The sequence below is a fragment of the Tupaia chinensis genome, unplaced genomic scaffold, assembly GCF_000334495.1.
Source record: "Tupaia chinensis unplaced genomic scaffold, TupChi_1.0 Scaffold145662_1, whole genome shotgun sequence".
NCBI lineage: Eukaryota > Metazoa > Chordata > Mammalia > Scandentia > Tupaiidae > Tupaia > Tupaia belangeri.
The window spans coordinates 18,562-44,697 of NW_006205519.1; the positions used below are offsets into that span (position 1 = coordinate 18,562).

Genomic DNA, 26,136 nt, shown 5'->3' on the forward strand with positions numbered 1-26,136 from the left:
AGACTGTGGGGGGAATATGGATTCTAGCTGCCCACTGCAGCTGCAGGTCTGCGGCTGTACCTCCTTTCCACCTTCCAAATTGCACACAAATGCATTTTACTGGCAGCATCGTACTAAAGGGAGCTTTTTTGTTTGTTTTTTTTAAGGTTTTGGTCACAGGGCATGTGCACTCACCAGAGAGCATCTGTTCTCCTCTCGGGATGTGGGGTCTGCAAGCAGACAAACCTGGTGTGATTTTCAAGCCACCAGGTCTGAGACTGAAACTGCTGTCAGCTAGTGGGGGAGTCTAGTGCCTTAATCACCATGCCACCTGCCAGCCCCAGGGAAAGGAGTCTTGAAGTGTGGCCTCAGGCACCAGCATAGAAAGGGGTAGCAACGGGAGTCAAGAACCAAGTAGAGAGATAGAGTAGGTTTATTAGTATTAACTTCATGATCTCCAAAATGTGATTGCTTAAAAACAGGTCTCTGCTGGGGCAAGCAATAAATAGTAACACTGCTATAGCTATGTCAGTGTTGCTTATTTTTGAAAAAAGGTTTTCACTAATTATATTATTTCCTTCTTCCCCAGAGGTGGACTGAGCCAGCATTTTTAATCTGTTTTAGGTGAGGAAAAATGAGATCAGAGGTTTTGCGTGTTGCAGTCTAGCGTCCAGGGCTTCTGTCCCCAAGTTGGGGTTCTCTAGAAGCCCATGTTCCTCCTTTATCATGATCTTGCCTCCTCCTCTGACTGTTACCACCACCACAAATACTTTGAACTCTTCTGGAGAGGGACCCCAGCTATACAATGGTGCGCTTGACCTTCAGGCAGTCAGAAGCTTTGGGTGGCTCCTCAGGTGCAACTGGAAATACTAAAGATGAAATGAAAGCAAAACAGGCATCTGAGAAAAGTTTTTTTTCCTCCTGCATTTTAGGACCTTGGGCCGTATTTATTCAGAATTTGCTATTATTCCCTAGATATATTGAACATTTTACATTCACATACAACGGAGCAAATTAAAATCACTTACCCTATACTCTACCCAAAATTAAGAAAACAAATTGATCACTGCCCAAGTATAAGGAAAGAACCTGAGTGACGTAGTCTTCTGTCTGTGGAGAGCCTTCTGTTCCGGATGCTGGGATTTAGGGAGTCAGGCCAAGGGAAGGAACTGGGGGCGGGGGACCAGATGGAAAAGTACATGTTAGAGTGAGGGCCTGTCAGCAATGGGAGCAGGGCCACTGTTTTATCATGTCTGCTTTTGCTCCCCTCAGAGGACTGTCTTGTGCTGTGGTCATCTATGATGGTAGCAAAGAACACGAGTACACTGAAGAGGTGGAGAGAGGAAGCCTGGTGCTCCCTCTGTGTGAGGCAAGGTGGTCTGGGGTATATTAACTGAGAGGGCCCTGCAGATCTAGAGAGGCTGGCTGAGTAGGGACTTGGTCTTCCAGCTGTGGGCTTTACTGGACAGCATTGGGCAGTTCGCTGTTGAGGACTCATGGAATAATCCTACACAGAGTAACTACATTTTCACATTATGGAATGTTCTGACTATGTAGCCGCTTTCACTAAATATGTCTTTTTCCCCAGTTGTTGGCATTTCATAAGATTAGGTTTGGGTTTGATTTTTTTCCCTAATGGGAACTCAAACGTTTGCGACACTTAAGTCATTTGACTACCATATATGGCTGTGAATGGACAAAAAACTGTCCCATCCGTCTTCCACTATCAAAAGCAACATCTTTTTTGACAGTTGAAGAAACATCTGTGGGGAATGCAAACGGGACGTTCATGAAGGTATTATAGGCGTGGAAGAAGAACACCAGAACAGAGCTAATCATCGAACCCGAGAAAGCCTCCTCAGACAAAAGTGGAGTCAACCTCTCAGGCTTCATAAATGAGCCGCTAGACTTTAATGATAAAAGCTATGTGATTAGTGCACTAAATTACATATTGTCTTATTTTTCAGAGGGAGATCTAGAAAATATAGAATCAACATAATTACCTTTTATTAAACTGCTTTTTTCAAATGTACAAGACAGACACAAGCCCTTGGGTTATTCGAAAGACAATGTAAGGAGCTCCGCTCTTAAACCTGAATCTAACAATCTTACTTATGAAAATAAATTGAGCAAGCACTATTTTCTGGAAAATTATTAAATGCAGAAATTCAAGAAAAAGTTGATGAAGTCAAAAAGAAAGAAAAAATTGCCATGCTTATGCAGTATAGATTTTAGGCCCCAAATGTAAGCACCAGATTAAAAAAAAAAAAAATCAGAGCCTGCTCAGCTATAGGAGAACAGCTTACCAAAGAGTCCGAGTGTAGGTAAGATGCTACAGAACACAATCATCAAGGAGCCAAAGACTATTTGGAGGCGGCAACTGAAAGAAATGAGAGATCAGAGCAAGAGGAAAGAGAGTGACCAGCCACCTCTGAGGAGTGTTGCCAAAAACAGGCTCAGGAGGGTCAACCCAAGAAAACTAGAACAGTTGCACATGGTGTTGAGGCCTAGGAAGCTAGTGGGAAATGCTTTCCACATAGAACAGTCCTTCCCAAAGGAACAGAAGGCCCTAGTCTGTTCGAACTTGAAACCTCCCGTGTGGCGTGGGCCTTCTGCCTACACCATGCTAAAATCCCCACCAGACGTTAAAAAAAACCCAAAAGACTTAACCTACACCATGCTTGTTTTCGAAGATGCAAATGCTAGAATGAAGAATCTGAAGGCTCCTAAACCAGACGTCCATTCCAAAGAAAGTCACTACTTTCATAAAACTCACTCTCATGTGGTCCACAGAAGACTCAAGGCCAAACTGACTCAAAGGTTGAGAAAGAAAAATTCACCCAAGAGGCTGATGCTTGCACAAAGGCCTCCATTCTCTGGAGTTAGGAGCCTCATCAATTCCCCTTCACAAGGGGCTTTTTCATCTTCAGGAGACCTGATACCTCATGAAAATCCATTTCCAGAATTCCTGGGTATTTCAGAACCTTTGTTTCAAGACACTATTGTAGAAAAGATTACTACAAGAAATGGTTTTGAAGAAAACATTCCTATAGAAGACACTCCTGTGCCACAAGAAGAAACTGCCCCTGAAAACACAGTCCACAGGCCTGCTGCTCTAGATTCCACGGCAACCTCACACAACTTAATGCCAAGTGATAAACAGAGTGGTGAAATGCAGTGGGAATACACATGGGTACTCGCTTACCCCCCAAGCCCAAAGGCTTCACTTACCCAGTGCTCTCATCCCCAGGCAATCAATTTGAAATTCAGCTGAACCAGCAGCTAAGGTCCCTCCAGAACCGGCCTCCTGATGAAGCTCCTCAGCGAACAGCAGGAAGTAAAGGTGTCCACGGCAGACTGGGACACAGACCAATGGAAGACTGAGCATTACATCAGCAAGAGCCCGGAGGCCCAGAGTGGACGCAAAGAGCAGCAGTCAAGTGAGGTGAGGACAGCTGCCAAAACAGGAGCCGTGGGTGTTTCGGTTGTTCAGGATAGGCCACAAAAGCACCCAGACAGGGAGGCCAGGTGCTCCGGTCCATAGCTTTTCTCAGCCACGCAACTTTGACCAAGACAGTGACCTCCTCTATTGGTCACTCAGAGAACAAAGCTGACCAAACACACATGATAAGTCAGGTCTATTGAGAAAATGCTTAGTAATAAGATCATGTAACACATTTGATGTGCCTCTTCTTTAGGAACCTACTCACCTGATTATGGGGTTTTGAGCAGCTAGCTTTTATCTTTTCCTTCTTATCCTGCTCAGATGTTGGCCTTGCCAGGTCTTCCTCATGAGTTGAGTGAAACTTTGGCTCCATTCACGGAGAACTATTCAGCTCAAGAGCTGCCCCCAGGGCCAGATTGGCTTGTTGTTCCACATCAGGAAGTTTGGGACAAGTTCACCTGGCAAGAAAGGTTCCCAGCGGTGGTTTCGATAATATACTGGGATCAGAGCCAACATCAGGATGCAGATCACCAGTGGTTTGAAATACCTGTTCCATCTCCGGATAGTCAGAGCACAAAAACAGCAAAGTTTGTTTTATCCCTGTATGTGAAGAAAAATCTGCCTCAGCACCGTCGCTTTGCCAAGGTTGTGGTTGGATCTCCAGACCAATTTGTATCCGTACCTCAGCATTGAAGACCTACTTTGCGTGATGAATATCTAGAGCCAACCACTGACATAGCTTATTCTGGTGGCCTAGTTTCTCAATTACAGGTGGACTCAGGTGAGTCTCCAGAGTCATTTGTGCAAGGTATATGTTGGCAATTCCAGCTAGAAACCAAGACTCACAATCCCAAAGAGGGCCAGCTCTCTTCACCCCAGAAAGAGGCTCCAGCTCCACCTCCACAGCCCCTTGAAGGGGTTGAACCTTCAATCCAGCAGGAAGCCCCAGCTCAGCGACCTCTTGCTGCTGAACATGATAATAGCTCAGCTCTCAGTTCCATCTCTGGGTCTGAATTAAGATCAGCACTTGCATTTGCCTGGTGTCACAGGTAAACCTGTAGCTCTGAAGCTTGTGATATCTAGAGCAGCAGGGAAGGGGGTTGAATCTACTCCAAGCCAGAAACAGGCCCCAGATCAGCCACCAGAGGACCCTGACAGGGTGGAAGCTGCAGTCCAACTAGAGGCCCCAGCTCAGCCCCCAGACCTTCCTCTGGAGGCTGAACCTCTCTCTGAGCAGGAGCTGCTGCCTGATCTCCCGAAGAGGCTGAAACTTCAGACCTGCAGCAGGCCTCATCTCAGTCTCCACAGAATAATAAACCATAGTTATACCTCCAGGTCACAGTCAAGCCCAGCATTCAGTCTTGCCCAATGTCCTTAAACCTGCTGGTCTGGAGTTTATCACAATACAGCCTGCTGGTGTGGTGGGAACTTCTTCAATCCACCACGAACGAGGCTGCATCTCAGCCCTTAGGGCCAATTAATAATGAGGAACTTTATGGAACCCAGCATGAAGTCCCAACTTTGGCTCGAGAGCCTCCCGAGACACTTGAATCTTTACTAGTTCAACAGGAAGCTGTCACTCAATCTCGAGAACCTGCTAGGGACTGTCCAAAAGCAGTCCCATCTGTCTTCCACTATCAAAAGCAACCTGTTCTTTTTTGACAATTGAAGAAACATCTTTAGGGAATGTAGATGGGACATTGTTGACAGTATTACAGGCCCGGAAGAAGAAGAACAGAACAGAGCTAATCATCAAGCCTGAGAAAGCCTCCTCAGACAAAAGTGGCGTCAATCTTTCAGACTTCATGAATGAGGGCTAGACTTTAATGATGAAAGCGATGTGATTAGTGTACTAAGTTACACATTGAGAGTTATTTTTTGGAGGGAAACCTCAAGACTGCAGAATCAACATTATTGCCATTCATTTAAATTGCTTTTTTTCAAATGTATAAGATGGAGACAAGCCCTTGGGTTATTTGAAAGACAATATAAGAACCCCCTCCCCCCCCAACCTGAATCCACTGATCTGACTTATGAAAATAAATCGAGGAACTCAATTTACTGGAAAATTTATTAAGTGCAGAAATTCAAGAAAAAATTGATGGGGTCAAAAAGAAAGAAAAAATTGCCATGCTTATGCAGTCTAGACTTTTAGGCCCCAAATTTAAATGCCAGAATCTTTCAAAAGAAATCAGAGCCTGCTCAGCCACAGGAGAACAGCCTACCAGAGAGTCAGAGTGTAGGTAAGAGGCTATAGAACATAGTCATCAAGGGGCCGAAGGGCATCCGGAAGAGGCACTGAAAGAAATGAGAGATCAGAGAAACAAGAGGAAAGAGAGTGCCCAGCCACCTGTGAGGAGCGTTGCCAAAGAAATAAGGGTCAAGAGGCCCCACCCAAGGCAACCAGAACAGCTGCACATGGCTTGGAGTCCTAGGAAGCTAGTGGGAAACTCCTTCCATGGGGAACCGTCCTTCCCAAAGGACTAGAAGGTCCCAGTCTCTTAGAGCTTGGAACCTCCCTTGAGGCATGGGCCTTCTGCCTCCACCATGCCAAAATCCCCACCAGACGTTAAAAAAAACCCAAAAGACTTAACCTACACCATGCTTGTTTTCGAAGATGCAAATGCTAGAGTTAAGAATATGAAGGCTCCTAAACAAATCTTACATTCCAAAGAAAGGCACTGCTTTCATAAAATTCACCCTGGTGTGGTCCATGGAACCCCAAGGCCAAACTGACTCAAAGGTTGAGAAAAAAATTCACGCAAAAGGCTGATGCTTGTACGAAGGCCTCCATTCTCTGGAGTGAGAAGCCTTATTATTAATTCTCCTTCACAAGGTGCTTTTTCATCTTCAGGAGCCCTGAGTCCTCATGAAAATCCATTTTCAGAATTCCTGGCTATTTCAGAACCTTTTTTCCAAGACACTATTGTAAATGAGATTACTCCAAGAAATGGTTTTGAAGAAAACGTTCCTATAGAAGACACTCCTGTGCCACAAGAAGAAACTGCCCCTGAAAACACAGTCCACGGGCCTGCTGCTCTAGATTCCACGGTGACCCCACACAATGCCAAGTGATAAACAGAGCGGTGAAATGCAGTGGGAATACAACATGGGTACTCACGTACCCCCAAGCCCAAAAGCTTCACTTACCCGGTGCTCTCATCCCCAGGCGATCAATTTGAAATTCAGCTGAACCAGCAGCTAAGGTCCCTCATCCCCAACAACTCTGTGAAACTCATTTCTGACATTATCCAAATTTGGAAATGGACTGCTCTGAGTCCCAGGTGCAACTGGCCTCTGCCAAGCTTATCTCCAGAACTGGTGTCCTGATGAAGCTTCTTAGCGAACAGCAGGAAGTAAAGGTGTCCAGGGCAGAATGGAACATAGACCAATGGAAAACTGAGTACTACATCAGCGAGAGCCCGGAGGCCCAGAGTGAATGCAAAGAGCAGTACTCCAGCAGATGCCTGGAGATGGAACTATAGCCTGCTGCAGAGAAAAGGACAGTTTATCTGTCAATTTTAAATTAGAATTTTAAACAAGAAGAAAATAAAGAACTTATATATTTCTTATTTTTTAATATTTATTTAATTTTATTTATCACTAATATTATCATTATTATAATTATTTAATTTGCTGTAGGGCACATATCCTCACCAGAGAGTGACATATAGCAAAAGTGAGAAAGCAAGCCATCAAGTTCAGTACTCAAACTATGGCCAGTCATGTGGAAGTCCAGCACCTTAACCACTATGCCGCCTACTGGCCCCTGAACTCATTTGTGTCCATCTACTATAAAATAATAGTAAGGAAACTGCCAGAGTCAGGAAGAATACTTACTCTAATGCTTTTCCTGGTTCTAGGAAAGTGAGTTCTCACCAAGTCCAAGTTAGATAGGACCATCATGGATGCATCTGCTGTCATCAGTCCTTCAAGGAAAGAGGGTGGAGGGGGAGAGGTTTGGGTTGTGCCTGCTCCTGCTGGTGGTGGGCATCTGACCAGACCAGAGACCTCTGGAGAGGCTCTGGACAAGGGATAGGGAAGGGAAGACAACATGGTCCCGGATCAAGGGGGCTAGTCTCCTTCCAGCTGAGATGAGTCTTTCCTCTGAAGTGGTGGAAACACTTACCATCCCATCCTACTGACTTCTGACCACCCTCCATTCCTTTTAGCCAATCTCGAATTTTAGTTGTGAGAGACACTAGACAGTAGTTTGTCTCTTCCTTTCCTGATAAAGAAGGAGGCAGGGACAATATCTTGCCCTGTGGTGATTGTTACTAGTGAGTATCAGAAAGAGGATGATTCCTTTCCAGTTGGGGATTTCTTCATTGATTATACTGTGCCTGGGCTGTTTAAAACAAAGCCCTCTAAGCCAATCTCGAATTTTAGTTGTGAGAGACACTAGACAGTAGTTTGTCTCTTCCTTTCCTGATAAAGAAGGAGGCAGGGACAATATCTTGCCCTGTGGTGATTGTTACTAGTGAGTATCAGAAAGAGGATGATTCCTTTCCAGTTGGGGATTTCTTCATTGATTATACTGTGCCTGGGCTGTTTAAAACAAAGCCCTCTAATTTTTTCTTTTTTTTTTCTTTATTTAGAGAGGTTTTTGCTATAGCGCTTATGTGCATTCCAGAAAGACAGAGAGACAGAAAGCAAGAAATCAACACCCAGGGAGAATGGTCATAACACAATCTTTTTTTTTTTTTTTTTTGGAGAGGTTTTTACTATAGGGCGCACGCGCTCACCAGACAGAGAAAGAAAGAGAGACAGAAAGCGAGAAATCACCCCCCAGGGGGGATGGTCATGCCGCAATCTCTTTCTCCTCCATTCTCCTCTTGGGATCTTGGGCACGCATGCACACGTGATAATACAATCTTTTCACCTCCATTCCCCTTCCAGGATTTTGGGCACATACACATATATGTGCCTGGTGTGAGTTTTAAGCCGCTGGGTCCAGGACTCGAACCGCAGCCAACTACTGGGAGTCCAGTGATGTATTTCTGTTCATGTTCAGAAAGACTATCTTGTGCTTTAGTGATAGTCATGTCCATTAAACAGACTTTACAATTTACTCATCTTCAGGAACAGGCTGTGGTATGAAAATCTGTGAGTGAGTTAACTTTGCTAGTTGGACTCAGGCATTTTCTTGGTGTGATTCAACTTATAGGGTAGAGCAGCTATGAAAGTGAAGTACCCTCTTCCCAGATCCCCAGCAAATGATGAAGGGGAGAGTTAGCTCAGAGAGGGCTGATGTAAAATACTTCTGGAGACACTCGCATGCTTCTGCCCAGAATGATGGTTCAGTTTTGTTCAGTGCACAAAGGCACTTGGCCGAGGTGAAAGCAGGGCCGACCCAGATACACAGGTCTCCCTAGAGACATTGTAGGGTCCCTCTGGACAGACACAGAGGGCTCCTGGAATCCCAGCATGCGCAGAATAGTCTCCAGGTCCCAGCTCTGTGGCGGTTTTGCCATTGTGATTATGGTCTGAGGTCCAAGTTTTGCCCTCATAAGACCGGAGTTGTGCATGAGGAGAGACGCAGAAAATGGCATGAATCATTAACTGTCTTGCGCATGTGCTTTCCCCCCAGGAGGAGCTTTTTCTGGTTTCTGGGTAGAAGATGCACATCAGCATCTGATAGGCAAATTCGAAGATGATTCAGTGCTGTGCTGAAGAAAGCAGGAGAGGTGCAAATTAATGTTCCCCTTTCTGTTTTCTAGGAGGGTGGCTTCTGGTTGAGGTGGCCACTCTGGCTTAGAGATATGTATAGACCTCTCAATGCCACACGCAAGAAAAACATGGCACAGAAGCTACCTGACATGGATTCCTCTGATGAGGATGGGATTTTCAGCAAGCATCCAGGGTAAACAATTGGAAATGGCTTAAAATTTCCTTATCTAAAATGAGCAGACAATGAAAAGTGTCATTGCTCCTGTCACAACTAAAACTTTGACTTTGTTTTTCTTATCCTTGAGAGCTCAGTGCAGTTTGAGTAGACAAGGCTGCACTTATGGGGTCGACTATGGAGGGTGAGGATAGTGAGACAGTGGCTGAGGAGGAGAACACGGAGTGACCCCACCCTGCCTCAGATTACCTGCAAATGTTTTCCAATATCAGCTTTCTAGCATTGCTTTTAAAATTCTTAACTTTTTATATTAAAATGCCCAAAATTCAGAACCAATTCTAGCCATGTGGTAAGAAATTAAAATGTACGCAGTTAAATATTGATGTACAAATAAGAAGGACCAGACGCAAGATCAGTGGGGCTGATGCCAGAGCCCTCATGGCAGCCAGTGCCTCCATAGAGGCCAAGGGGAGGAGGCGAGGGGCTCCTTTCCGCACGCCCAGTCTGATCAGTCTCCACCAACCTAAAAGGATCATCTTCCAGTGGGGGTGGATCTCTCAATTCAATATCAGCTGTTCCAGAACTGTCTCCCCCGGTTCATGAAGAACCAGTTTTTATCTAGCAGTCTGAACAATTGGCTGGCTTTGTGATAAGAAAGTAGGCTTTAGAAGAGTTACATGGTATCTGTGTGATCCTCCTGCCCTCCGAGGATAATATGCCATCTGAAACCTCTCAGGGCCTGTGGGTTGGCAGAATATTTGGATCACTGAAGCTACCTGCACTGTGGGGCCAAGTGCTGTCTTTTTTCCCAAGCCCTCTAATTCACATCTGAGTAAGAGTTCTATCTTGGTAGGGGGTTCACCACACTTGCAAACTAGATTGTTTGTTTGTTTTTTTTCTGACCATGGAGTTTACCTCAGCCCACCTTGTGCTTAATCATTTGTTTGAATGACTCACAGGACCCAGGAATACCTTTTACTTACTATTGGCAGTCTATTATAAAGGATACTTGAAAGATTGCAAATGAACTGTCAGATGAATAGATACTTAGGGTAATGTTACAGAAAACCAGATGGCCAGGGAACAAAAAGGCAGCACTCTGGAGAGACAGGGCTAACTCTTTAATGAGTCCGCAGGCCAGGCCTGGAGGAGTTAACTCTCAGAATCTCAGACCCTCTTGGGGGTGGAGCACAGCCTTTTATTGTGAAGTTTGGGGAGGAGTGGTTTCCAGGGGGCATTTCTGTATGATTAATCCATGGGGCCGGCTCTGCAACCTTAACTGCAGTAGGAGTGACAAGCACAATAACATACGGCCCCACTTAGGTGGGTTGTAATTATTCTTTTTTCCAATTTTTAACCCATACAAGATCTCTAGGCTCATATTTATGTACCCAGTTACTAAAGGGAATGGGAGCTCTCTCTAAGGTGAATCGGGCTATTTTAAAAATATCTTTTTCAAGGCCATCAAATCTCTGGTCAAAACTGTCTCTCTCATCTGACGGATATCAGTCTTCTGGGTCTGGGCAGCTAAGGGGGATGGCTGGCCAAACAGAATCTCATAAGGGGAGTAACCATGTTTTTGAGGTGTACATGGATCCCGGAGCAGGGCCAATGGGAGGATATCTACTCAGGGGCATCCTGTGTCTTGACAGAGCTTAGCCAGGGTGGACTTGAGAGTGCGGTTCATTCGTTCAACTCTCCCAGAGCTCTGGGGTGGGTAAGCAGTATGGAGTTTCCATTTTATATACTCAAGGCCTTTGCTATGCCTTGTATGACTTCTGCCACGAAGGCAGGACCATTGTCTGACATGACTATAAGGGGGAGTCTAAACCAAGGCATAACTTTTTTTAAAAGGGCTCAAGTGACTTTTCTGGCTTTTTTAGTTTGTGTAGGGATAGCTTCTACCTGTGTTAAGTAAGTGTAGACAAGGACTAATAAGTATTTATAGCCCCTGCATGGCCGTACTTCTGAGAGATCGGCCTCTAGTAACTCCAGAGGAGTCGTCTTGGTAGCTTTTATTTTAGGTGGCCAAACTGGCCCCTGGGCATGGTTATTTTTGGCACCGATCTCGCATCTCATGCTCACAGTTGCACACAATGACTGTAGGTGACTCAAAAAGTAGTATCATGTTTTCTAGGTTAGTTTTCCCCCAGTGAGTCACCTTGTGGTGCTGCTTTACCAATGAATATCCTTTGGACTGAAGTATGTATAGTCTTTTATCTGGCAATCTCTACCATCCCTTTTCTTCCAGGGTTGCTCCCTCCGATTTTGCCCACTGATGTTCATAGGAAGTTTACAGGGGGTGTTTTTGGGAGGCTTATGAGTGGCAACATTTTAGCCATAGCAGTTGGGGTCTGGTTGGCAACAGCCTTGGTTATCTGGTCTGCCAGCTCATTTCCCAAGACAGTGAGGTCTTCCCTTCTCTAGTGTCCCCTGCAATGGATGATAGCCACTTCTTTTCTCTCCGAGACAGCCTCTAATAACTGGAAGATTTCTTCTTTGTTTTTGACTGCTTTGCCCTCTGACGGTAGGAGTCCTCTCTCTCAGTATAATGCCCCATGAACATGCAGGGTAGCAAATGTATAGCATGAGTTTGTATAGATGTTTACCTTCTGACCAGCTGCCAGCCTTAAGGCTCGGGTTAATGTCCAGAGTTCAGCCCACTGAGCAGACCATTTTTGGGGAAGTGCCCCAGCCTCAATCACTGTGTCCTGGGAGGTAACTGCATAGCCAGCATGTCGTGTCCCATCTTTTATGTAGCTGCTACCATCAGTGAGAAGAGTAAGATCGGGAGCCTTCAGCGGTGTGTCCACAAGGTCAGTATGCCCAGAAAAAACCTCATCAAGGGCTTCTTCACAATTGTGGTCAGGAGATCCCAGTGCAGCTGGGAGGAAGCTGGCATGATTGAGAGTCTGCGCAGTCTGGAGTCTAATTCAGGGATTTCTAATCAGTAGGCCCTGGTAGTGGGTCATTCTAGAGCTGGCAAGCCACTTATATCTCTTTGTGTTCATCAGTGCGGTCAACAAATGGGGGACCCGAGCATTGATAACTGGGCCTAAGGTTAATTTGTCTGCATCTTTAATCAGTTCAACAGTGGCAGCGAGAACTCGTAGGCAAGGGAGGCCATCTGGATGCCATTGAGTCTAGTCTTTTAGACAGGAAATTGGCCTCTCTCAATGCCCCATGCACTGAGTCAGGACTCCTAGTACTGTCTGGCTGTTTTCACATACAAATAGGTTGAATTCCTGAATGACGTATGGTAGTCCTAAAGCCAGGGCTTTCTTGAGACTTCACGTAAGATAATGTAAAGACTGCTCTTGGTGGGATCCCTATTTAAAGGGAGTTTCCTCTGGGCCTTTTTCCTTGAGACTTTGTATCCAGCCTGGGATAGAAGCTGGAGCAGTGATTGAGTTCTTTTCCAGCAGTTTTCTTGTGTCACTCCTGCAAGCAGAAGGTCATCAACATATTGGACTAGAGTATACCCAGTTTCCTGACTGGAGAAATCCCCTTATTCAGTAGCGAGTGGTTCTCTAAACAAAGTTGGAGAATTTTTGAAGCCCTGTGGGACCCTGGATTACATATACTGTGTTTTCTTTTGGGTGTCTGGATCTTACGATTCAAAAGCAAATAGTGGTTGGCTGCCAGCTGCCAGCTACAGGCAAAAGAAAGCGTCCTTGAGATCAAGACAAGTGAGCCATTCAGAGTCTGCTGGGAGGGCACTCAGCAAAGTATATGGCTTGGGCATGGTGGGATGTAAGGTCATCGTGGTGGCATTCACAGCTCGTAAGTTCTGAACTGGCCAATAATCGCCAGAGGCTCTCTTTTTCACAGGGAAAAAGGGAGTGTTCCAGGGAGACTGACACTCTAGCAGGATCTCAGGTACCCCCATCTGGTCAATGTGTTTCTTTATAGCCAGTCGAGCAACTCGGCTTATAGGGGATTGGCAGTTCAACCACTATAGGTGGGTGGTTGATCGCCATTCTTGGCAGGTTCGCCTCTGTCCAGACTATAGGGAAATCTTTAACCAGTGAAGAGAGTGCTTTATCATCTCTACTGGATGTTTCAGAAGTGAACATTAGCCATTCTTTCTCCCGGGGGATCACCACAGCCAGGATTTTGGCATGGCTGACAGCAGGATGCAGATCACCAGTGGTTAAAAATAACTGTTCTGTCTGTATAGTCAGAGTACAAAAACAGCAAAGTTTGTTTCATCCTTGAATCTGAAAAAATATCTCGCTCAGTATCGTCGTTTTGCCAAGGTTATGGTTGGATCTCCAGACCAATTTGTATCCGTACCTCAGCATCGACGACCTACCTTGTTAAAGGTGGACTCATTTGAGCCTCCAGAGTCACCTGAGCAAGTTGAAACTTCACAATTCCTTCTAGAAACCAAGACTCAAAATTCTGAGAAGGAGCCGATCTCTTCACCCCAGAAAGAGGCTCCAGCTCCACCTCCACAGCCCCTTGAAGAGGTTAAACCTTCAACTCAGCAGGCTTATGATATCTAGAGAGGCAGGTAAGAGGGTTGAATCTACTCCAAACCAGGAGCAGGCCCCAGCTCAGCCTGCAGAGGACCCCGAGGGTGTGGAAGCTGCAATCCAACAGGAGGCACCAGCTCAGTTTCCAGACATTCCTCTGGAGGCTGAACCTCTCTCTGAGCAAGAGCAGCTGGCTGAGTCTCCTGAAGAGGCTGAAACTTCAGTCCTGCAGCAGGCCTCATCTCAGTCTCCACAGAATAATAAACCCACAGTTATACCACCAGGTCACAGTCAAGATCATTATTCAGTCTTGCCGAATGTCCTTAAACCTGTGGATCTAGAGCTTACCATAATACAGCCTGCTGGTGTGGTGGGAACTTCTTCAATCCACCATGAGGATGCTTCTCAGCCCTTAGTGCCAGTTAGTAATGGGGAACTTTTTGGAACCCAGCATGAGGTCCCAACTCTGGCCCCAGAACCTCCCGAGACACTTGAATCTTTTCCAGTTGCACAGGAAGCTGTCACTCAATCTCCAGAACCTGCTAGGGATGAAAAACCATCTCCAGCCTAGCAAGAGGCCAAAGCTGAGCAATCATAGGCTCCAGAGGAGGTTGAAACTTCTCTAACTGAAACTTCACTAGCAGAGCAAGAAGCCCCAATCCAGCTTTCACAAACCACTGAGGTCAAGCCCTTTTTAAGTCATCAGGAGGCCCCAGTTCTGCTTCCAGCATCTCCTATGGAATATACCGATTATCCTTTGCTGAGTGATGAGATAACAATTTTACCTCTACCTTTGTGTAAAACTCAGGATCCCATGGTGCCTAACACCAATGTGGCACTGGGGCTGGTAACTCCAGAACCCACTACGGAGGTTGAATATTCTCCAGTCCAACAGGAAGACATTATTCAGCCTCTAATTGCCACTGGGCACATTGGATTTCCTCCAATCCAGTCTAATCCTCTTTCCCAGCCTCCAGAACCCCATATAAAGTTTGAATCATTTCCGGCCCATCAGGAGGCCATAGCTCAGACTCCAGATACCTTTAAGAAGGTAGAACCTTCTCCAGAGCAGTTGGTGGAGCCTTCTTTGGCCTTTCAAGAGGCCCCTCCTCAGCTTCTAAAGCCCCCTCATAAGGCAAAATCCTCTTCATTCAAGCAGACATCCCCTGTTCAGTCTCCAGAGTCACTTATGATGGTAGAACACCGTGGTCGACTACGTGGGAGTCCAGCGACATAGCCATTATGCTAACTGCTGGTTCCCCAGAGTCACTTTTGATGGTAGAACCTTCTCTGGCTCAGCATTGGGCAGCATCTCTACAATCAGAGCTCCTGGAAGAGATGGAACCATGTCCAACCCAGCAAGAGGTCACAGCTCCTCCTCCACAGCCACTTAATAGGGTGGAATCTGCTCTAGTCAAGCAAATGGCCCCCAGTCAACTTTCAGAGCCACGTAAGGTGGTTGCAGCTGAAAGTCCAGCATCTTATGAGATGACAGTTCCAGCATCAGGTCATCAAACTCAATCTCCAACACTGCCCAGCATTGGATTCCAGCCTTTGGATCTGATGCTTACTATAACTCAAGAACCCACTGTAAGGGCTGAACATTCTACAACCTTGAAGACTACAACTCAACATCCAAACCTGGTTCAGACTCAGTATCCAAACCTGAATGAAGTCACAGTTCCACTTGTGGATGTGGAAATTACAATAACTTCACGACCTACTGAAGACTATGATCTTCCTTCCTCCAACCATGCAGGAGACCCCAACTCAAACTCCTACAGGAGTTTTTGTACCTCAACCCCCAATATATCAGGAGGTGACAGTTCCAACAACACCAAGTCAGCATCAGTCTCAGTATCCTACATCACCCAGTGTCACACCTGAACATTTGGACCTGGGACTTACAGTTACTCCAGAACTCACTATGGAGGCTGACCATTCTACATGGCTGAAGGAAACTACGGCTCCTCCAAAGTACCCTGAGGTGGCACTTCCACATTCAGGTGGGGTTCAGGTTCAGAATCCAAACCTCACTGAAGTCACCATAACATCACAACCTACTACAGAGGATGAACTTTCTCCAGCCATGCAGGAGACCCCAACTCACCCTCCAGAGCCTCCTCCAGAAGTTATTGTAACTCAACCCCCAGTAAATCAGGAGGTCACAGTTCCAACAACACCAAATAAGGACCAATCTCAGTATCCAATTCCACCCAGTGTCACAACTGCACATTTGGATCTGGGACTTACCATAAGTCAAGAATCCAGTACAGAGCTTGAACCTTCTTCGGTCATGGAAGACACCCTAACGCAGCCTTCAGCGCCTTCTAAGGAGTCTGAATCTCAGCCTGCAGCATATTATGAAACAATATTCCCAACATCAGCTCAAGATCAATCGCAGCATTTAGCATCTTCCATCATCACAGTTCAACCTTTGACCTAGCACTTATTATAACTCCAGAATCTACTCTGGAATTTAAACATCCTCCAGCCATGAAGAAGACTGTAGCTGCATCTAAAGAGGTTGAATCTCAATCTCCAGTATATTATGAAATAGTCCCAACATCAGCTCAAGATCAAGCTCAGCATCCAGTGTCGTCCAGCGCCACAGGTCAACCTTTGGACCTAGTGCTTACCATAACTGCAGAGATTAAACATCCTACAACCCTGCCAAAGACTGTAACTCCATATCTACACCAGGTTCATACTCAGCGTCCAACCCTACCCCTACCTCAAGACACACCTCAACCTTTGAATCTGGAAATTACCATAAATCAGCCACCACGGTCTTCTGAGTCATTTAGTCTGCCTTCAGAAACTCTGATGATGACTTCTAGAATGGATTTAAATGTGCAACCAGAACTGATCACCACCGTGAATGCCAACTTGTGGGATCTCTGTAGCTGCATAAGTGAGACATTGTCACGTGTGGGTCTCAACTCCAAGCACAAGCTCCAGAAAGTGCCAGTGCCAGACCTCAGCATTCACAATGACACCTTCACCATCGTAAGTATCGCCTTTCCTCATTTGTTCATATCCTGCCTGACCTGGTAGTAATTTTCTCTAAGTCTTCAAGGCCTTTCTCATCTTCCCAAAGTATGTTGACTGAAGTTCTGTTTTTACCTTTTACTTGTCTACTTTTCTTTATCTTCATTCTACTTACCACTGTGCCCCCTCTTCAGTCTTTTACGTGTGATTGCCCTTAGTTTTTCACCATTTTTAATTAGCCCCATTATATTGTTGATTGACAACCTCTGTTCTTCTCTCATTTTTACTTCACAGTAACATCTCCTTCTCCTCATCTCATTAGTAATAATACCACAAAGGGGCTAAGAGTGGATTCTGGACTCAAATTGCCTCCATGAGTTAGAACTCATGCATGTCATTTATTAGTTTTTTGAGTTTGGGCAAGTTATTTAACTCTTTGACTCAACTTCTTATCAATAAAATGGGGATTATTGTAGTTAACATTTCATTGGATTGTTGTGAAATTTAGATGAGTGAATATATGTAATATGTATATCACTGTCTGCTTACACATGAATGTTAGCTATCAATATTGCTATTATTCAGTCCCTCAGTTATATCCAGAACTCATCTTTGTCCCTGGCTTTGTATATATAGCACCCATTTTGTGTCCAGAGGTAAGTATTGAGAGCCACAGGAATTTGACATTGTCTCTAGAACAATGGGGAGAGGGGTGATATATAATTAAGTAAAAAGGGATATAGACCATTGGTGCTTTAACTCCTCAGAATTTAAGGACTGCAATGTGGTAGTAAGGGAAAGTTGGATAAGCTAAAAGTTTACCTGGGCTTTAAAGAGTGCCTTTGGGGCCAGCACATGGTATGGTGGTTAGGGTGCTAGACTCCCACATTGTGTGCCTTGGTTTGAGTCCCAGACTTGATGACTTGAAAATCATACTTGGCTCTGTGTGTGTGTGTGTGTGTGTGTGTGTGTGTGTGTGTGTGTGTGTGCGCCCAAATTCCCTAGAGAAGAATGGAGAAGAATTCCAACATTCCAACATGGCCATAACATGGCCATCCCTCCTGAGATGTGATTTCTCACTTCCCCTCTCACCATCTCTTTCTTTCTTTCTCCAGCAAATACGTGCACCCTATGGCGAAAACCAAAAACAAAAAAAACAAAAAAAAAAAAAAAAAAAAAAGAGAGAGAGAGAGAGAGTGCCTATCATTTGTTAAATAAAAAAATTTGGGAGAACAGCATAGCCAAGGGTGTCACCACAGGAATAATAATCAGGATTAGGTAGATCAGTATGGCTGCAAATAATTGGGTTGAGGAGTAATATAAAATATGATTATGAACACCTTGAGTATCAGCTACAGAGGTGTGAAAGTTACACAATGAGCTAGGGAGAGCCCTTGAAAGTTTTCAAGCCCTACTTCCTGTAAGATAACCCATTACTATTTGTGTGTGTTGTCCTTCAGATCTCTGTCTTTTGCATCTTTTTCTAATGAAATACTACTTTAATTTTACTCAGTAATTTATATTTCCTTTGGAATATGTCTAAGAGATCTTTCCATATCAACACATCTAGTTTCTAATTGAAGTTAGAAACCTTACTGCTTTTTCTTTTAAAGAGGATTTGCTTAGGGGTGCATGCACTCACCAGAAAGAGATAGAGACAATGAGAGGAAAAGTGAGAAATCAACTCCCCATGGGGATGCCACATTGCTGTCCTTTATCCTCCATTCTCCCGGGTCTTGGGCATACATGCCCATGTGTCCAGCATGATCTCCTCCTTCTCCTCCTCCTCCTCCTCCTTCTTTTTTTCAGAGAGAGATTTTTGCTGTAGGGTGCATGTGCTTGCAAGAGAGGCAGAGACAGAGGGACAGAAAGTGAGAAATCACCCCCCTTGGGGGATGGCCAGGCCACAATCCCTTCTCCTCCATTATCCTCTTGAGATCTTGAGCATGAATGCACACATGCCTGGCATGTATTTTAAGTCTCCGGGTTTGGGACGTAAACTGCTGTCAACTATGTGGGAGTCAAGTGAGGTTACTATTACGCCATTTGCTTGTCCCAACGTCCAGCATGGTTTTCAAGCCACTGGGTCCAGGACTTGAATCATAGTTGGCCATGTGGGAGTCCAGCAACGTAACCACTACACCATCTGCTGTCCTCAACTTTCTATATACTTATAATATTTAGCTTCAACAGAGGGTACTTAGCCAAAGCTTTGGAGTTACCTGGCATCGGGGTTTTCTTTGCTGATAATTGTAAAATTTTGCCCATTTTTGGTTGAATTACTAATATTTTTTTTATTGGTTTGTAGAGTAGGCAATTTAGACACATAATGATTTGGGAGTAAAATACTTTCATTCTAAGTAACTGGCATTATCTATCCAATAGGTTGGACAGATAATAATTTAGTTTCTGGGGTGATAGCTAGCTCATCATTTGTGACAGTGGCCTCACGTGATTTCTTTTTTTATTTACTTTTTTTGTAATCATTTTTTAATTTGACAAGAGAGAGACAGAAAGGCAAAGTGAGAAAGCAAGCCATCAGGCTTGGACTTAAATCATGGTTGATCATCTGGGAGTCCAGCACTTTAACCACTATGCCACCTGCCAGTCCCCCACATTGTTACTTTATGAATGATCTAAACTGGGAAGCTGAGAACTCTAGAAATTAGATAGGTGGTATTATTTTCTGTATTTTACTGTCTCTCATTAGATTACCATGATTCTTTATTCTGTTCATTCTTTTCCTACCTATTCAAGAATATTAATTGTGTTTCTTCACAGAAATTTCCAAGGAAACTCTATTTCCTACATTGATAAAAATCATACCATTGGACTGAAAAATTGTGAGTATATTCTCATAGAAAACAAAATATTATATTTTAAGAGGCATTTTTGTCTAGAATTTTGAGTGCGTGCGTTCGTGTGTGTGTGTGTGTGTGTGTGTGTATTTTAAAGTCCTTTTTTGCAATTTATTTTATTATTGTTACTTTTCATCTTGATGAAAGAGAGAAAGCCTCAAGGTCCAGGACTTAAACCATGGTTGGCCATGTGGGAGTTCAGTTCCTTAACCACCATGCCAATTGCTGGCACCTTGAAGTCAATATTTGTAAGAAATAGTATTTCCCCCCTTTGTATCAACTCCCTTCATATTCCACATCAACCTTTATTGATTGCAGTTCTGTGATTATTTTTTTAAATTAAAATTGGTTTACCCTTTGAAAAGTAAGAGGCAATTTAAATTTATTTTCTATTATACAGTAATATATAATTATGTTCTTCATGTGTAAAAATTAAACAGGGCCAGCCAATGATAATGTGATCTCACATGGCCAACTGTGCAGGAAGGGTCCCAGACCCAGTACCTTGAAAATCACACTGAGCACATGTGCATGTATGCCCCAAATACCCAGGGAATGGAGAAGGGACTGCAGCATAGACAGAGTTTCTCTGTTTTTTTTTTTTTTTTTTACAGGGAGAGATTTCTGCTGTAGGGTGCGTGTATAGACAGATTCAGCCATCAAGTGAGAAATCACCCCCAGGGTGATGGCACGCTACAATCCCTTCTCTTCCATTCTCCTTTTGGGAGTTTGGGGATGCATGTACAAGCACCCAGTGTGAGTTTTACCAGCAAGTCCAGGACTAGAATTGCTGTCAAGTACAAGGGAGTCGAGTGACTTAACCATTATGCCATCTGCTGGTCCCCATTTTTTTAAAAAGAGACTTTTGCGGAATCAGCAGATGGTGTAATGTTTATGTCACTGGACTCCCATGTAGTTGACCATGGTTCAAGTCCCAGATCCGTGGCTCAAAACTCATGCCAGATGCGTGTGTGTGTGTACCCAAAATCCTAAGAGCAGAATGGAGGACAATGGATTTTGGCATGGCTTTCTCCCCAGGGGTGATTTTCACTTTCTATCTCTGTCTGTCTCTCCAGCAAGTACATGTGTCTTATAGGAAAAAAAAATCTCTCCCTTAAAATAAAAAAAGGTAGAATGGGGAACCAGCAGTTAGCATAATGGCTATGTCACTGGACTCCCATGTAGTCGACCGCGGTTCGCGTCCTGGACCTGATGGCTTAAAACTCACGCCGGGCGCGTGTGCATACGTGCCCAAGATCCTGAGAGGAGAATGGAGGAGAAGGGATTGCAGCGTGACCATCCTCCCTGGGGGGGTGATTTCTCGCTTTCTGTTTCTATGTCTCTCTCTGTCTGTCCGGTGAGCGCACGCGCCCTATAGCGAAAAACCTCTCAAAAAAAAAAAAAAAAGTAGAATGTAGGTATGATGAGTATTGTAATTTCAAAGTAGTGATGAGAATAAATATATTTTGTGGTAGCTACAAGAAAAATGTGGCATGAATATATCTATGATGCCTATTCCCTAATATTTTCCAAACAAATATTTTTGATTTGTTGCCTACATTTTTATAAAAATAGAGATGTAATTTTATTGATTTCCCAACCAAGTTTGGCCAAGTGATTTCAATTCATTCTTTGCACAGACCTTTGCTCTAAAAGGGTGATCCACAAATGGAAATTGCATACGCATTTTTTTAACTTGCTAGAGAGTGCATGTGATGTGCAGAGAGACAGATGGAAAGTAGGAAAGCACCCCTCAACGGGACATAGTCATTCCCCAATCCCTTCTCCTTTGTTTCTCTATTGTATTAGAATTTGGGGCACACATGCACATACAGCAGGTATGTTTTTCAAGTCACCAGAGCTGGGGTTTGCACCGTGTGGTCAGCCACGTGGGATATGGATCCCTTAATGATCTAGCCACTGGGCCCTGCATAGACACTTTTTTGTGTATTCAAAAAGTGCAGTTTTGGGAGGAAAGGTTCCATTGCATTTATGCTATTCTTAAAGGGTTATGTGGAGAAGAAAGACATTCATTTTTTAAAAATTTGGTAGAGGATGTGTGTGCTAAAGAGATAGGAGGCGTGTGTTTTTTGTTGTTGTTATCATTATTTTTTTTTTAGAGGTTTTTGCAATAGGGCACGTGCGCTCGCCAGAAAGACAGAAAGAGACAGAGCCACGGAAAGTGAGAAATCACCCCCCAGGGGGATGGCCATGCTATGATTCCTTCTTCTCCATTCTCCTCTCGGGATATTGGGCATGCACGCACACACGCCCGGTGTGAGTTAAAGCTACTGAGTCTGAGATTTGAACCACTGTCAACTACATGGGAGTTCAGCAACATAGCCATTACTCCAACTGCTGGTCCCTTGTTATCATTATTAATGAGAACACTTTTCATCTGTATAATCTTTTGTTCATTGTTTTCATGGGTGTACTGTCTGCTTACATCTGAGGATATTGGTTCTGCTACTCTAAAGTCCTCTTGTGCTTTCTCTGCTCATTCTGATTTGTTGGCTCTAAGCTCCTATGTTTATGTTTTTTGTTCTTAATGGAGTTGAATTTTTCATGTTGATTGGTCATTCCAGAGTGTAATTCATCCTCCTACTTGAAATTCTACTGCTTCTGCTTTCCAGCTCTGGGGGAAAGTGAAATGTGAGGCTAGGATTTGTGTTCCAGATGGATTCCCCTGAAAACAGGAAGGGGTGGCAGGTAGTTCCTGAGGGTTATGAGTATCACGTTTTAAGTTAAAAAATGATTAAAATGATTGAAATTAAAGGTTAGTTCCTTAGTCACACTAACCAGTCTAAATACTCAGTAGCTGTATGTAGCTAGTGCCTTCTTTATTGCCAATACAACACAGGCTGTGACTTGCACCGACCTCAGCTGTGTGCAATAAGATCCTGAATTTACAAACAGAATATTCACTGACAGAAGATAGAAAAGAATACATATAGTATAGTACCACTTGTATGAAATATGAGAAGTAGCAAAATGAAATTATGTCATTCACAGAGTAGGTCATTTAAAAATAAGGAAATTGCCATAAAGTTGAGACAGTGGTTCTCTCTAGGGGATGGGAGAGGGTTGTAATTAGAATAAAGTACCCTGGCTGGGGGCTACTAGAACGCTTACAGTGTTTTTTTCTTGACTTGAGAGTGCTACTTGAGTATTTACTTAATAATTATTAAACTGAACATTTATGCTCTGTGTAATTTATGCATATTATAGTTCTCAAAAAACTTTTGTGGAGAAAGAAAATCAAATGGCTTTACTTACAGCCTTGACATAGTTCCATGTGGGGTTTCCAGAATGAGGTTTGGGAAGAGAGGAGGAAGTGGCAGCTCTGCTGATCTTGGTATCACCCAGAGTTGGGTTTCAACTGGGACTTTGTGAGGGAGAGAGTAGGCATGAGATAGGTGATCCAGTGGGAAGAGTGGCAGGGGTTTGTGGGAGCAGAGGGCAGTAATGGACAGAGATGGACACAAGAAAGAGAATGTGAGAAAAAGTTTTAATTAGAAAGAGCAGATAGGATCAGCCCGAGGCATGTCCCTGTTAGAGTCCCAGCGGGGCTGCTCGGAAAGCACTCTGGGCTTGTATGTATGCATGCCCGAAACTCCCAGGAGAGAGAAACAGAGGAGAAGGAATTTCGACCCTACCCCATGGAGGATGCTTTCTCACTTTCCCACTCTCACTCTCTCTGGTGAGTGCATGTGCCCTCTGGAAATTTTAAAAAGAAGGGAGAGAGCAGCTAAGAAACCTAGAAAATGAAGTAAGAATCTGGATTTTCAGGTAGCACCACTAGGTTTCCTCCATACACGGGAGTTAGTCTTGTATTACAAATAATTGTGGTTAGATTGTATTTTGATCTAGAAATCACCTTTTCATTTTCTAGGTTTCTTAGTGACAATGAATTGACTGAATTACACAAGGATTCATTTGAAAGCCTGCTATCTGTCCAGTATTTGTAAGTTAGTTAATCATTTATTTATAAGTTTTTATTTACATTATCCATAAAATTGAATAATGTGTTCAAATTAGATTATCTCTAGAATTTCTTCCTGTAATAAAATTCTGTAATCACCCACGTTTGTACAGAATTTCGGCCCATCTCTAGCATTAAATACCTCCCATATATATCTTTTTTTATTATGTAGGCAAGATATAGATACAAAAGGATTTCACTTACAGAGGAAAAGTAGTATTAAGATCTGAGTAATTACTGACACCCATAGGAATTTGTTTTATAGGATTCATATATCATCTGCTTATATTTGTATTTAGTCTATGGCTCATGGGTCAAATCCAAATCACTTTTCATATAGCCTATACGTTAAGAATGGTTTTTATAGAGCCAGCAGGTGGTCTGGTGGTTGAGGTGCTGGACTGTCATGTGGCTGACTGCAGTTTGAGTCCTGGACCTGGCACAGCTTGATATTTATGTTGGGCGTGTGTGTGTGTGTGTATGTGTGTGTGTGTGTGTGTGTGCCCTAAATCTCAAGAGGATAATGGAGAAGGGGTTGTGGTATGGCTATCTTTCCCAGGAGGGAATACATACAAGCCCAGAGTGTTTTGCAAGCAGCCCCACTGGGACTCGGTTTCTATCTCTCTGTCTCTTCCGTGAGCACAAACATCCTAAAGAAAAAAATCTCTCTCTCAAAAAAGAGTATTTTTGCATTTTTAAAGGGCAGTAAAAGAATAATGAAGAACATGGGACAGAGACCATATTTTGTGTCCTGCAAAACTTAAAATATTTATTTTTTGGCCTTTATTTTTTTTCTTTTGAGAGGTTTTTGCTATAGGGTGCGTGCGCTTGCCAGGCAGACAGAGACAGAGAGATAGAAAGCGAGAAATCACTCCCCCAGAGGGGATGGCCAAGCTACAATACCTTCTCCTCCATTCTCCTCTCGGGATCTTGGGCACGCACACACACGTGCCCGGCATGAGTTTAAGCCACTGGGTCCAGGACTCGAACCACTGTCAGCTACGTGGGAGTCCAGCAACATAGCCATTATGCTAACTGCTGGTCCCATCTCGCTTTTATTTTTAAAAAGTTGAAAAGGTTGGTTTACCAGAAAAAGAAGTATTAACCTCAGATTGTTGTCTCAAGGAGGAAAAACATGGTCTATTTTTATTAATTTGAATGCCATTAACCCAGATTTTTTGGATAATTTAACATGAATGAAATGTTAAATAATTAACTAAGCAGATGAATTATATAAATAACATTATCAAGAATGTGGCTTAAACTCACACTGGGCACATGTACATGAGTGTCCAAGATCCCAAGAGGAGAAAAGAGGAGAAGGGATTGCAGCGTGGCCATCCCCCCTGAGGGGTGATTTCTTGCTTTCTGTCTCTCTGTCTCTCTCTGTCATTCTGGCAAGTGTGCGTGCCCTATAGCAAAAACCTCTCAAAAAAAAAAAAAAGAATATTAAGTTACCAATACAATAGACTTAATTGCAAGAGTTTAATATTCATTTTAAAAATTAATGTTTAAAATGATGGATAAGTGATATAAGTAGAAATGTTTACACTAAGGAAGCTATCAAAAATGAATGTTCTCACTCTTCACTACCTGCTAAGTAAAAGTCTCTCCAGCCTTCTTTCTTTTCTTTTAATTAAAAAATTATTTATTTTATTTATTCATTCATTTATTTTAATTTGATGGGAGAGAGAGAAAGTGAGAAAGCTAGCTGCCAGGTCCAAGACTCCAACTGTGGTCAAACATATGGGAGTGTCTAGCACCTTAACCACTATGCAACCTATTGGCCTTCTCTCCAGCCTTATTTCTTTCTTTTTTTTTGCTATAGGGCACGTGCACTCGCCAGACAGACAGAGAGAGACATAGAGACAGAAAGCGAGAAATCACCCCCCAGGGGGATGTTCATGCCGCAATCCCTTCTCCTCCATTCTCCTCTCAGGATCTTGGGCACGCACGCACACGCGCCCGATGTGAGATTTAAGCCACTGGGTCCGGGACACGAACCACGGTCGACTACGTGGGAATCCAGCGACATAGCCATTAACACTAACTGCTGGTTCCCTCCAGCCTTATTTCTAAGAAGTCAACCTTGTATTGTTTTTCGGTTAAAGTTAAGATAATACTATATTCTTTGCTGTGGAAACTTGATTCTTATCCTTCGTCCATGGGGTTTAAAAGTATGTATGTCATAAATCCATGTTAATCTAATTACTGATGTTCTTTAGTAAATAGGTTTTTTTTTTCCCAAATGTAAAAGGCTTAAGGGGAGTGAATATAAAGAGCCTCACACGACAGTAAAAACAGTCTTTCTTGGCCTTAAGGGAGTGACCACATTTGCAATGGTCTTTTGAGGCACTTCTGCCATCTGACCTGCCAAACCTTACAGACACAGTTTGGAGGAAAAGTTAAATAACTGCTCAATGGAGTGGGCACTTCATTAATTCTTCTGTTAAGTTATTAATTATTTCATGCTAGCATATGCATTCTCATTATTTTTTAAAATGCCAGTCAATGCATATGGCTATATATATATATATATATATATATAGAGAGAGAGA

At 43.6% G+C, this 26,136-nt stretch overlaps 1 protein-coding gene and 1 long non-coding RNA gene across 2 annotated transcripts in view; both read left to right on the forward strand.

The window, feature by feature from the left end:
* Nucleotides 1–1,631: 1,631 nt before the first annotated feature.
* Nucleotides 1,632–3,533, forward strand: LOC114006107 (leucine-rich repeat-containing protein 37A-like). The gene is given in 3 exon segments (XM_027768177.1): nucleotides 1,632–3,164; nucleotides 3,167–3,269; nucleotides 3,271–3,533. Coding segments are annotated over 3 exon segments (1,212 nt in total). The 5' UTR covers nucleotides 1,632–2,308; the 3' UTR covers nucleotides 3,524–3,533.
* An 11,422-nt stretch (nucleotides 3,534–14,955) lies between these two features.
* The window catches only part of LOC102480140 (uncharacterized), a 30,183-nt gene continuing 19,002 nt past the window's right edge, over nucleotides 14,956–26,136 (forward strand). Inside the window, exons 1-3 of the long non-coding RNA XR_337373.1 lie at nucleotides 14,956–16,756; nucleotides 19,520–19,581; nucleotides 23,489–23,560. This is a non-coding gene — a long non-coding RNA (uncharacterized LOC102480140). The remainder of the gene's footprint in view (nucleotides 16,757–19,519; nucleotides 19,582–23,488; nucleotides 23,561–26,136) is intronic.